General features: G+C 41.1%; 1 protein-coding gene across 2 annotated transcripts in view; it reads left to right on the top strand.

The window, feature by feature from the left end:
• Positions 1 to 12,626, top strand: part of LARS2 (leucyl-tRNA synthetase 2, mitochondrial) — a 147,328-nt gene that overhangs the window by 18,489 nt on the left and 116,213 nt on the right. For both annotated transcript variants that reach the window (XM_057706095.1, XM_057706094.1), the window contains exon 4: positions 8,154 to 8,245. In XM_057706095.1, coding sequence (XP_057562078.1) covers positions 8,154 to 8,245 — 92 coding nt within the window. The remainder of the gene's footprint in view (positions 1 to 8,153; positions 8,246 to 12,626) is intronic.

The following is a 12,626-nucleotide window of genomic DNA, read 5'->3' as shown; positions in this document are numbered from 1 at the left end:
ACGCCCCCCCCTCGAGTCCCCCCCACCCTCCCTGCCCCAGTCCTCTAAGGCATCTTCCATCCTCGAGTTGGACTCCCTTTGTTATACAACAGCTTCCCACTGACTATTTTACACTTGGTAGTATATATATGTCTGTGCTACTCTCTCGCTTCTTCTCAGTTTCCCCTTCACCCCCCGCCCTCTCCCATACCTCGAGTTCTCCAGTCCATTCTCTGTATCTGCTTCCTTGTTCTTGTCACTGAGTTCATCAGTACCATTTTTAGATTCCGTATATGTGAGTTAGCATACAATATTTGTCCTTCTCTTTCTGACTTACTTCACTATGTATGACAGATTGTAGTTGTATCCACCTCATTACATATAGCTCCATCTCATCGCTTTTTATAGCTGAGTAATATTCCATTGTATATATATGCCACATCTTCTGTATCCATTCATTTGTTGATGGGCATTTAGGTTGCTTCCATGTCCTGGCTATTGTAAAGAGTGCTGCAATAAACATGATGGTACAAGTTTCTTTTGGGATTATGTTTTTCTTTGGGTATATGCCCAGGAGTGGGATTACTGGATCATATGGTAGTTCTATTTGTAGTTTTTTAAGGAACCTCCAAATTGTTTTCCATAGTGGCTGTACCAACTTACAGTCCCACCAACAATGCAGGAGAGTTCCCTTTTCTCCACACCCTCTCCAACATTTGTTGTTTCCAGACTTTGTGATGATGGCCATTCTGATTGGTGTGAAGTGATACCTCATTGTGGCTTTGACTTGCATTTCTCTGATGATGAGTGATGTTGAGCATCTTTTCATGTGTTTGTTGGCCATCTGTATGTCTTCTTTGGAGAAATGTCTATTTAGGTCTTCTGCCCATTTGTGGATTGGGTTATTTGCTTTTTTGGTATGAAGCTGCATGAGCTGCTTGTATATTTTGGAGGTTAATCCTTTGTCCGTTGTTTCATAGGCAATTATTTTTTCCCATTCTGAGGGTTGCCTTTTAGTCTTGTTTATGGTTTCTTTTGCTGTGCAAAAGCTTTTAAGTTTCATGAGGTCCCATTCATTTATTCTTGATTTTATTTCCATGATTCTAGGAGGTGGGTCAAAAAGGATGTTGCTTTGATGTATGTCAAAGAGTGTTCTGCCTATGTTTTCCTCTAGGAGTTTTATAGTGTCTGGCCTTCCATGTAGGTCTTTAATCCATTTGGAGTTTATTTTTGTGTATGGTGTTAGGAAGTGTTCTAATTTCATTCTTTTACATGTTGCTGTCCAATTTTCCCAGCACCACTTATTGAAGAGGCTGTCTTTTTTCCATTGTATACTCGTGCCTCCTTTGTCAAAGATAAGGTGCCCATATGTGTTTGGGCTTACTTCTGAGTTCTCTATATTATTCCATTGATCTTCCTTTCTATTTTTGTGCCAGTACCATACTGTCTTGATCACTATGGCCTTGTAGTATAGTTTGAAGTCAGGAAGCCTGATTCCACCAACTCCATTTTTCCTTCTCAAGATTGCTTTGGCTATTCGGGGTCTTTTGCGTTTCCATACAAATCGTAAGATTTCTTGCTCTAGTTCTGTGAAAAATGCCATTGGTAATTTGATCGGGATTGCATTGAATCTGTAAATTGCTTTGGGTAGTACAGACATTTTCAAGATGTGGATTCTTTACTCTGAAGTACTTGCTTGATTTTGATCCTCAACCTGTAATAATAGTGAGTTATTAAACTTGCTAAACAAAATTAAATGTTGTGTTTCTCATTTCTTGGAAATAAAGTGTTGAATCTACTCCAGAGAAACCACGGCACTCTCTGAAAATAGCAATTTTTTTCAGAAGCTGTAACCATGGTTGCTCTCAATTAGAAGCTGAATTGGTTTCAAACATAAAGTTTTGTTTTATGATGAAAGGGAGAGAAAGCTGGTCATTCCTGGGGAATTGGTACTTCCCTCTCGTTGGGAGGGCAGAAAACCAGCTGCCCCAGCTTCCTTCCCTTCTATTTCCAAAGTCTTCTTAACTCTACTTCATCTTCCTTCCTGTGTTGAAGGAAGAACTATACTTTTGCTTGTTCGTTTCTTCCTTCTTAAAAAAAGTATTTTTAAGTTGTACCTAAAGTTCCATGTTCTCCCCTTTAAAAAGGAGAGATACAACATCGATAAGGCTGCCGTCCCTTTTGACTACCCACTCCCCCCAGGCCCTTCTGGACAGTGACCCCTGTCATTTTCCAGGATATATCCCTCCAGAGCCTCATCTGTACATTGTCACATGTGACTGTGTTCTCCTGTATCCCTTCTAGTCTGCTTGCCATCCATCTTGTGTGCCAACCCTGAGATGCCCATGGCTCTGCCTGAATGCAGGCAAGAGGTCCTGTCGGGTAAGCCATGGTCATGTGTGTGACTGGGTCCACACCAGAGGGTGGCCTAGCCCCAGCTTCCAGGTCTCACTTCCTGGCCACCCCTGGTCTAATTTGCCAGGGCTCTGATCCCTGTGTTTGCCCCTCATCAGTAGCTGGCCCTAACTCCCTTTGATATCTCAGGTCATGGTAAGTTTTGCAGTCCTGCTATTGTTTCTGTGCTGGTCTTTCAGTTTGCTGTTCGATCCATCTCCTGCTTTGCTTTGTAGGGTGGAAGGCCAGAACTCTGCGGGCCACGTTTCCCAAGCTCTGGTGTCAGCTGGCCTCTGGCTGGTTTTGGACAAGAAGAATTCTGGCAAGATTGTAGGGTAGGAGGAAAGAAGCAGCCAGGGAATTTCTCTCTCTTTGCCCTGATTAGTATCTCCTTCATTAATCCGGTTCCGTTTGGCCAGACCTGCGTCTTTCAGCTTCTGCAGCTGATCTCAGCCTTTGGATTCAGTTGTCTCTGCTTCCTCCCTTTGTTCCTTCAGTCTAGAAGTGAGGGCAGTGTCTCACTGGTCCTCATTTCTGGGTTGTTTCCCTGTGCCCTTGGCTTCTCACTCAGTTTAAAATACTTAGAGCATTTCTTAGAAGAGCAGCTGGAAATGATGGTTTTTCACACCCTGGAACTTTGTTTTATGGATTTCCACGTTATAGCTGCCAGGACTTCTTGATTCCCTTTCTGCTGAAAGCACTCATCCAAGAAGAGGTTCACACCTAAGGGATTGAGAGGGCCCAGGTGGGTCCTAAAATATAAATCTAGATGTTGGGGTGGGGGGGTGCTGTTGCTGCTGCTGTTGTTATTGTTGTTGTTGTTGTTCTTAGGATACATTGCTTGGCATATGTGAGCTGTAGGTTTAGTTGCTTGTGAAACTATGGAAGGATTAAACCAGGTTATGGTGATAGAAAAGACTATGAATTTTAGAACGCAAAAGGAGAGTTTAGAGTTCCTCCAGTGAATGTTTTGGATAGTCTTTCACATGGAGAAATCACAGACTAGAAAGTGGGCATTACATATTCAGAATGGGGTTGTTTGATCTGGATGATGTAGAAGAGACCAAGAGGTGAACAAGGTGGCAAAGGTAGCACTGACATGGTGTCTTTTAAATAAATGGAGTATAACAATTTGACCAGCAAATAGAATCTGCTGCCTGGGGGAAAGGGACAGGCTTTGGTATTTTGTAATCTTGTTGTAGGTCTTTACTTTGTTCCCCCTGGACAGTAGTGAATCATCTTATGGCACAAGAGTGAGTTCTGCCCTTGGACACGCAACACTGGGTGTCTGGGAAACCCAAGGTGTAGAGTTGATCAGACCCTTTCCTGTTCATAGAAACTTGGCTCACAGGAACGTTGATTCCAGTGGTCCAGCCCATGGTGGAAAGAACTATTCTGACTCCCCACGGTGTGTATTCCAGGGCAGACATTTGTTTTTTGTTAATTTTTGGTAAGACTATGAAATATTAAGGAGCTTTAAGATTTTTTCTAACTTTATTTTCATAGGTAGCTTGGGTAACATGTGAGCTAAGAATATCTTTTCATGTTAATTTCATCTGAAAACAAAAATAGAAATGAATAAGTATATTATGTAAATACAAACTGATTTTTTGACTGTCTCTGTATTGACTTTATTTAAAAATATGGGTAGTAACCTAACAGAATGTTAATAGGCAGAAACATTGAACTGGTGCCATTTTGGCAGTTCCAACAAAGAAACCAAGTGATAATTAACTTTTCCCCTTTCTTGTGAAACATGGTTACGCAACAGTTACATTATTCTGCCAGCAAAGTAGCCCTAGGAGAATTAAAGCACTGCTGGAAGCAGTGTTCTGGTGTTGTCCTTGGAAGTATTGTAGAACTTTCTAGTAATCAAGCATGGGTCCCCAATATGGGATTATTATTATTGTTATTTTTAGCTCTGAAAATTGAAAAGAAAAAGAGAGGAAAATCTGTGGAGGAAATATTTTTCATCAGTGGGTTAAGCAATACTCAAGAGAGAGCTGTATTGTCCTAAAGGGTGTGTATCTTAGTCAGGATTCTTGGTGACCAGGGACTGAAACCCAGCTTAGAACAGTTTAAGCGAAAAAGGAGGTTTTGTGTTTCTTTGAATCCCGGTGTAACTCAGGACAGTAGGAAATGGTGTAGGAATGGGGCCCACTGGGAATTGGGCCCACGTCCTTGAAGCACATCAGTATCCCTAGTCTCTGCCTCCCGTTTCTGTGTCTGTCCACATGCTAGCTGTATTTTCTCAGACATCTCCACCAGGTGCTCCCTCTGTGGCGGGAGGGGTGGCTTTTGTGATTGGCAGTCTGCAGCAGGACTGTATGAAGTTGGAGGAGGAGCATTTTTCCAGAAGAGGAGGGTGCTGTTTGGAAAGATGAAATACCTCAGGATGAAAAATGAACTGGATTGGGTTATGTTTTGACAACTTCCTAAAACTACATAGACCAGATATTCCTAGGGATGTTAGAAATTTTTTAAAAGACATGTATATACACATACACATGTACTTTCATATTTTGTACAGATGTCCATGATATATTAAATGAAAAAAAAAACAGGTCATAAAACAGTGTATAACAGGTTCTATTTCCATAAAAATAAACCAGCCAGCTCCTATGTATGAATATATGTTTGTGTTTCTGTGTTTGAGTGAGGAGAAAGATGTGGAAAGATACAAAGGCTGATGTTGTTGGTTACATCAAGGAGTTGAGAATAGGAGTCGGGGCTGAGGAAGGTGATCAGCTTTGCCTTTATTTATCATGTATTGTGTCATTTTACTTGTTAAAGAAAAGCTTGTATTATGCTTGTAATTTGAGAAACATCCAATTAAGGAAAAAGAAGAGGAGCCTATTCCGACTGACCTCAGGAGTGTGGATGCAGGGACTGAAGGTGATAGCTTGGGGGTCATGCCATCTTTTTTTTTTTTTTTCTTTTGGTGGAGCCTCGTGGTTTGCGGAGTCTTAGTTCCGTGACTGGGGATTGAACCTGGGCCCTCGGCAGTGAGAGCGCAGAGTCCTAACCAGGGGACCGGCAGGAAATTCCCTGGAAGTCATATTATCTTAGGCTGGAAGTCCAGGGCATTCCACTCTTCCCAGATTCCCAGGCCTGGGAAGCACAGCAGAGGATATGGCAAACCGGCCTCTCCTGGAGCAGCAGCAAACTGGAGAGATCCACAGCACTGTTGTTTACCAAGTCTGTATCCCTTCCAAAAAGCAGACCTGAGTGGATCAGACCCACCACCACCCCTAATAAGGCAAAATCTGCTGGGCAGGACCCTTCCTACCTAGCACACTGATGACTGCTACGGTTCGTGGACTACCCCTGGTCCAGTCAGCCGTGGCAAGAACAGCTGGTCTACTTTCAAACGAAGCACCTTATGGGAGCCACTAATTATGTGGGAAAGAAGAACTGATGGGCCTCTTTCATCGAAAAGAAGGCCAGACAGCTGGATGGCCCTTTGAGCCCATGGTCTGTTCGGTTTCATTAAGAACTTCCAATGCCTAGTAGCAACCTGTTTCAGAGGCTCTTGTCATAAGTAACCCACCCTTAGGAATGTACGTGGATGAGGGTGTGTGTGAGATCAAGGGGTCTCCCTGCCTGTTGTCAGTGAGCCACCATAATGAATGTGACCAAAGAGACATTACTGAGGTCCTGACGAGGGAACCGCTGATGTGCAGCATTGTGAGGTGCTGAAGATCAAGCAGATGGCAGTAGCTGCCACCGCAGCCAGCCCTGCCATTTACTGGCTGCCTGTACTGTGCTGGGTGCACCACATACATCTTAGTGTAATTCTCAACAATTCAGGTGGCTGCTTTCAGTCATGGTTGATAGTTGAGGCTCAGCGTAAATGATGTGCCTCAGGTCCCACTGCCAGTAAATGGCAGGTTTGGGTTCGGACCTTTCCCCCAAACCACACAGCCTCCTGAGGAGTGAGCCTTTGGTGGCATTTCCCACTCACTAGCCAGAGGGGTTAGAGCAGCTCTGATTTTAGATGCATGGTCTTCGTTCTTGAGATGGGATTGTTTCATCAGAACTAAAACCTAATTAAAAAATAATAATGTGCAGAATGGAAGGACAACTTTAAGGCAAGTGGCTCCTGCCACTGGGAGGACCGTACCTATTGCTACCTGCTAAGAAGGACTAGGGAGAGGATGGATCTGGGGACTGGGATTTAAGCGTGACTCCAGTTTGGGACACTTTGAATTATAGGTGTTTATGGACCTGCAGCAGCGATGGCCATGGGAGATAACTCATTTGCATCTCAGAGAGTCCTTGAACAAGACAGAAAGATGGAAGAAACCTCCAGTTGCACAGTGGGAAAAAAAAAGACACATAGAAATAACATGATCCCAGTTGTTAAAAGTTGTATATAAATTTACCAAATAACAGTTATATATGGCTGTATAGTAGAATTAAGGGTATTTTATTTTCTTCTGAATATTTTTCTCTATGTATCAAGGTTATTTATAGTGAGTATGCATTATTTCAATAATCGGGGGAAAAGTTATTTATAAAAGAAAATGAGACCTATTTCTTGAGTGGAAAGTGTCCCATTGTGATATGTGTGGGTGATGAGGTAGTGCCACTAAGTGTGTCTGAGTGTCCGTCATTATCCAAAATGTATGTGAACAGAAGCTCAGGTTCTCTGCATGATTACAAACAAACAGACCCAGCTTGTGGCAGTTGACAGACCAGGAGCTTGGTAGGAAGTAAGAAGGCCATCTGTAAAGGGCCGTTTTCTAGAAATACTGGAGCCTCCTCGGGCCAAATTCACCCACAGGCAAGCTTCAGAAATCTGGCTCTGGGAGAAGCTGTGTTTGTGGCTTTGTGACTGAAATTAGCATTAGAGAAGGGTAAGGGACTAAGTTTCAAAGCAGGTGTCCTTCCTGGCAATGGGTAGAGAACCTGGCTGTCCCTTGATGCCACAGCTTGTGTTTTAAGCCATTGTTCCTGCTTACAGCATGTTTAAGTTAGGTTGAGCGAACTCGCTATTGAAGCTGCCAGCTAAGCTGTGACTGGTAATCCATTTGCAGAAATGAATGCCTCTCCTGGCCTGAACTAATTGCGTCTGGTGTGTCCTAGCCAGGCTGCTTACTCTTGCTGGACCACAGTTGCTTGGACTATCAAATAAAGGAGTGGGGATGGAAGATATCTCTCAAAAGCTTCTTCCAACTCTAAGATCTTAGGATCCCCTGTTGTTTGGAAAATGGAAATATCTTATAGGGAGTGATTCAAAGTGGCTTATTGTACACTTGAAAGGTAGCTAGTGTACCTGAAGAACTGAATTTTAAATTTCACTTAAATTTAATTAATTTAATATTAAATTTATATAACCACATGTGGCTAGTGGCTACCCTGTTGGACAGCACAGCTCCTTAAGTGGAGAATCTAACGTGAGGCGAGCATTTTGAATGCCCATATATATTTTTATATGTACCTATTTTTGAAATTGAAAGAAACTTTTTATAATTTCAGAAGAACCTTTTGGGTACATTACAGACAATACAGACAAGAAGAAGAAGAAAGTAAAAAATAGTCACAAAAACACCTACTCAGAGATAACTGCAATTGGCACCTTGGTGTATAACCTTCTAAATTCTGTTCTGTGCTTACATCTTAGGTAGCCAGCTGGCTTTCAGAAGCACAGTTTGAAATCATCCAGGAAAGGGATAAGACATGTTAGAAGGAGAGAATGCCTGCTCATTGCCTAGAAGAGAATACTGGTAAAGATTTTAGCAGTCTGTCATGGCTGATGTTTCTTTTCTGGGTGCTAGGTTATCAATCCTATGGGATGGGATGCATTTGGATTACCTGCTGAAAATGCTGCGATTGAGAGGAATCTGCATCCAGAAAGTTGGACCCAAAGGTATGTGTTTGCAGGCATATTCAAGCACTTGTGTACAGGACCCTTAAACAATTTTTTTTAACCTGTGCACAAGAAATAGAAAGCAAAGCAAACAAAGCATTGCAGTCTGCCAAGCAATAAACAGGATTGTCTGTGTTGGTATTTGCCTTTTAGCACACTGTATCCTTATCTAAGAAATAACAAAGAGAGTTTGGATATTCATTCGTGTGTTCATTTTGATGCTTTGTTATTTACAGTTATTCTTCCTTGGAGTATTTGCATTTGGAAGGAAAAAGGAGGAGGAAAGGGTGACACTTGTTAAATTTCTACAGTGCTCTTCATCCTCTTGACCGTAGTTTGAGCCATATCCAAATTCCACATTATAATTTTCTCTGTAAATTCTGTTAATTTTTTGCCTTCACCATTCTGAAGCAAAATGGAACTTAGATATTTAAGGAGGAAGTATATGGCCAATTTACCCTGGGTGTGACTTTCTTCAAGGAGGACATACTCCCAGTCCCCCCATATCTCAGGCTTCCATGTACTTGTGGGCTAGCAGTGCCCATACCTCTCCCTCCTGATAAAACCTTAAGGGCCTTATACCAGAACCTGGCAGAATGTTCTAGGCTCACTCCAGCCCCTTTCACAAAGCCCTTCCTCAGCCTACCCTCAGAGGTGTAGAGGGCAGTTCAAAGTCTATCCCCATTGCCTTTCACCTCTTTTTGCTTTATCTTGCCCAAAGCTACATTGTAAAAAGAAACATCTTCTGTACCATCTACTTTTCTTTTCTCTTCCTAATCTCTAGTTTCCACTTTTCCAATTATGGTTAATGCTAGAGTAATGGGAGTGATGAAAAAAGGAGGAAATGATGATTCCAATAAAATGAGTCAAATATGGTATAAATTTGATGTAAGCTAGGCCAAAGATTGGCATATTCCATGGGCCAAATTTGGCCCTGCCTGATTTTGTAAAGTTTTATTGGAACACAAGCCACACCCATTTGTTTATATATCAATCATGGGTGCTTTCAAGATACAATGGCAGAATTGAGTAGTTGTGACAGAGACCAAATGATTCGTAGAGCTGAAAATATTTACCATCTGGCCCTTTACAGAAAGTTTGCCAACTCCTCTACTAGAGCATAGCAGTGAAGAAGATGGCCCCTGAATGAGGCCACATTGGTACAAATCCTGCCTTTTCCTTCTTCCTAGCCATTCATCTTGAGCAAATTACTTAACCTCTCTGTGCCTCAGTTTATTTTTCTGTAAAGGAGGAATAGTCATATTTCTTACCTCTTATGAAAGGGTAAAGCTTAAGCACTGTCTTAGTCAGTTGCTATAACAAAAATACCATAGTCTGGGTGGCTTATAAACAACAGAAATGTATTTCTAACAGTTCTAGAGGCTGGGAAGTCCAAGATCAAGGCACCTGCAGGTTTGCTGTCTGGTGAGGACCTGCTACTTAGTTCATAGACAGCTGTCCTCTCTCTGTGTCTTGACATGGTAGAAGGGGCAAGGTTGCTCTCTAGGGTCTCTTATAAAGGCACTAATCTGGTTACTTCTCATAGTACCTTTGGTTACCTCAAAATACCATCACATTGGAGATTAGGTTTTAACATAAGAATTTGAGGGGACACAAACATTCAGTCTGTTGCAAGCACTTTTCTGCAAAATGCTTAACACGAGGCCTGGAATTAAAATAAGTTATTATTAACTAATCAGAGATCACCTAGAGAACTTCTTCATGGTCTTTCATATTTTCAGTCTGCTTGAACTGAAAGAGGACACAGTAGAAATGAGTTAGTCCTTTTTCTATAAACAACCAAGGAATCACCACAGAAATCAAAGAGGAAATCAAAAAATATCTAGAAACAAATGACAACGAAAACACAACAACCCAAAACCTATGGGATGCAGCAAAAGCAGTTCTAAGAGGGAAGTTTATAGCAATACAGTCCTACCTTAAGAAACAAGAAAATGATCGAATAAACAACCTAACCTTACACCTCAAACAACTAGAGAAAGAAGAACAAAGAAACCCCAAAGTGAGCAGAAGGAAAGAAATCGTAAAGATCAGAGCAGAAATAAATGAAAAAGAAAGGAAAGAAACCATAAGAAAAATAAATAAAACTAAAAGCTGGTTCTTTGAGAAGATTAACAAAATTGATAAACCATTAGCCAGACTCATCAAGAAAAAAAGGGAGAAGATGCAAATCAACAGAATTAGAAATGAAAAAGGAGAAGTCACAACGGACACCTCAGAAATACAAAACATCATGAGAGACTACTACAAGCAACTATATGCCAATCAATTGGATAACCTGGAAGAAATGGATACATTCTTAGAAAAATACAATCTTCCAAGACTGAACCAGGAAGAAATAGAAACCATGAACAGACCAATCACAAGTACAGAAATTGAGGCAGTGATTAAAAATCTCCCAACACACAAAAGCCCAGGACCAGATGGGTTCACAGGCGAATTCTATCAAACATTTCGAGAAGAGTTAACACCTATCCTTCTCAAACTCTTCCAAAATATTGCAGAAGGCGGAGCACTCCCAAACTCATTCTATGAGGCTACCATCACCCTGATACCAAAACCAGGCAAAGATGTCACAAAAAAAGAAAACTACAGACCAATATCACTGATGAATATAGATGCAAAAATCCTCAACAAAATACTAGCTAACAGACTGCAACAGCACATTAAAAAAATCATACACCACGATCAAGTGGGGTTTATCCCTGGGATGCAAGGATTCTTCAATATACGCAAATCAATCAACGTGATACATCATATCAACAAATTGAAGGATAAAAACCATATGATCATTTCAATAGATGCAGAAAAAGCTTTTGACAAAGTTCAACATCCATTTATGATAAAAGCTCTCCAGAAAATGGGCATAGAAGGAAATTACCTCAACATCATAAAAGCCATATATGACAAACCAAAAGCCAACATTGTTCTCAATGGAGAAAAACTGGAAGAATTCCCTCTAAGAACAGGAACAAGACAAGGGTGTCCACTCTCACCACTGTTATTCAACATAGTTTTGGAAGTGTTAGCCACAGCAATCAGAGAAGAAAAAGAAATTAAAGGAATCCAAATTGGAAAAGAAGAAGTAAAATTATCACTCTTTGCAGATGACATGATACTATATATAGAAAACCCTAAAGACTCTACCAGAAAACTGCTAGCACTCATTGATGAGTTTAGTAAAGTAGCAGGATACAAAATTAATGCACAGAAATCTCTTGCATTCCTATACACTAACAACGGAAGAGCAGAAAGAGAAATTAAGGAAACTCTCCCATTCACCATTGCAACCAAAAGAATCAAATACCTAGGAATAAACCTGCCTAAGGAGGCAAAAGATCTGTATGCAGAAAACTTTAAGACATTGATGAAAGAAATCAAAGATGACATAAACAGATGGAGGGATATACCATGTTCCTGGATTGGAAGAATCAACATCGTGAAAATGACTGTACTACCCAAAGCAATTTACAGATTTAATGCAATCCCGATCAGATTGCCAATGGCCTTTTTCACAGAACTAGAGCAAGAAATCTTACGATTTGTATGGAAACGCAGGAGACCCCGAATAGCCGGAGCAATCTTGAGAAGGAAAAATGGAGTTGGTGGAATCAGGCTTCCTGACTTCAAACTATACTACAAGGCCATAGTGATCAGGACAGTATGGTACTGGCACAAAAATAGAAAGGAAGATCAATGGAACAGAATAGAGAACTCAGAAGTAAGCCCAAACACATATGGGCACCTTATCTTTGACAAAGGAGGCACGAGTATACAATGGAAAAAAGACAGCCTCTTCAATGGGTGGTGCTGGGAAAATTGGACAGCAACATGTAAAAGAATGAAATGAGAACACTTCCTAACACCATACACAAAAATAAACTCCAAATGGATTAAAGACCTACATATAAGGCCAGACACTATAAAACTCCTAGAGGAAAACATAGGCAGAACACTCTTTGACATACATCAAAGCAACATCCTTTTTGACCCACCTCCTAGAATCATGGAAATAAAATCAAGAATAAACGAATGGGACCTCATGAAACTTAGGGGCTTTTGCACAGCGAAGGAAACCATAAACAAGACTAAAAGGCAACCTTCAGAATGGGAAAAAATAATTGCCTATGAAACAACGGACAAAGGATTAACCTCCAAAATATACAAGCAGCTCATGCGGCTTCATACCAAAAAAGCAAATAACCCAATCCACAAATGGGCAGAAGACCTAAATAGACATTTCTCCAAGGAGGACATACAGATGGCCAACAAACACATGAAAAGATGCTCAACATCACTCATCATCAGAGAAATGCAAGTCAAAGCCACAATGAGGTATCACCTCACACCAATCAGAATG

Source organism: Hippopotamus amphibius, chromosome 13 (assembly GCF_030028045.1).
Source record: "Hippopotamus amphibius kiboko isolate mHipAmp2 chromosome 13, mHipAmp2.hap2, whole genome shotgun sequence".
Taxonomy (NCBI): domain Eukaryota; kingdom Metazoa; phylum Chordata; class Mammalia; order Artiodactyla; family Hippopotamidae; genus Hippopotamus; species Hippopotamus amphibius.
The sequence above is the reverse complement of the archived record's forward strand: the minus strand, read 5'-3'. Positions and strand labels throughout refer to the sequence as shown.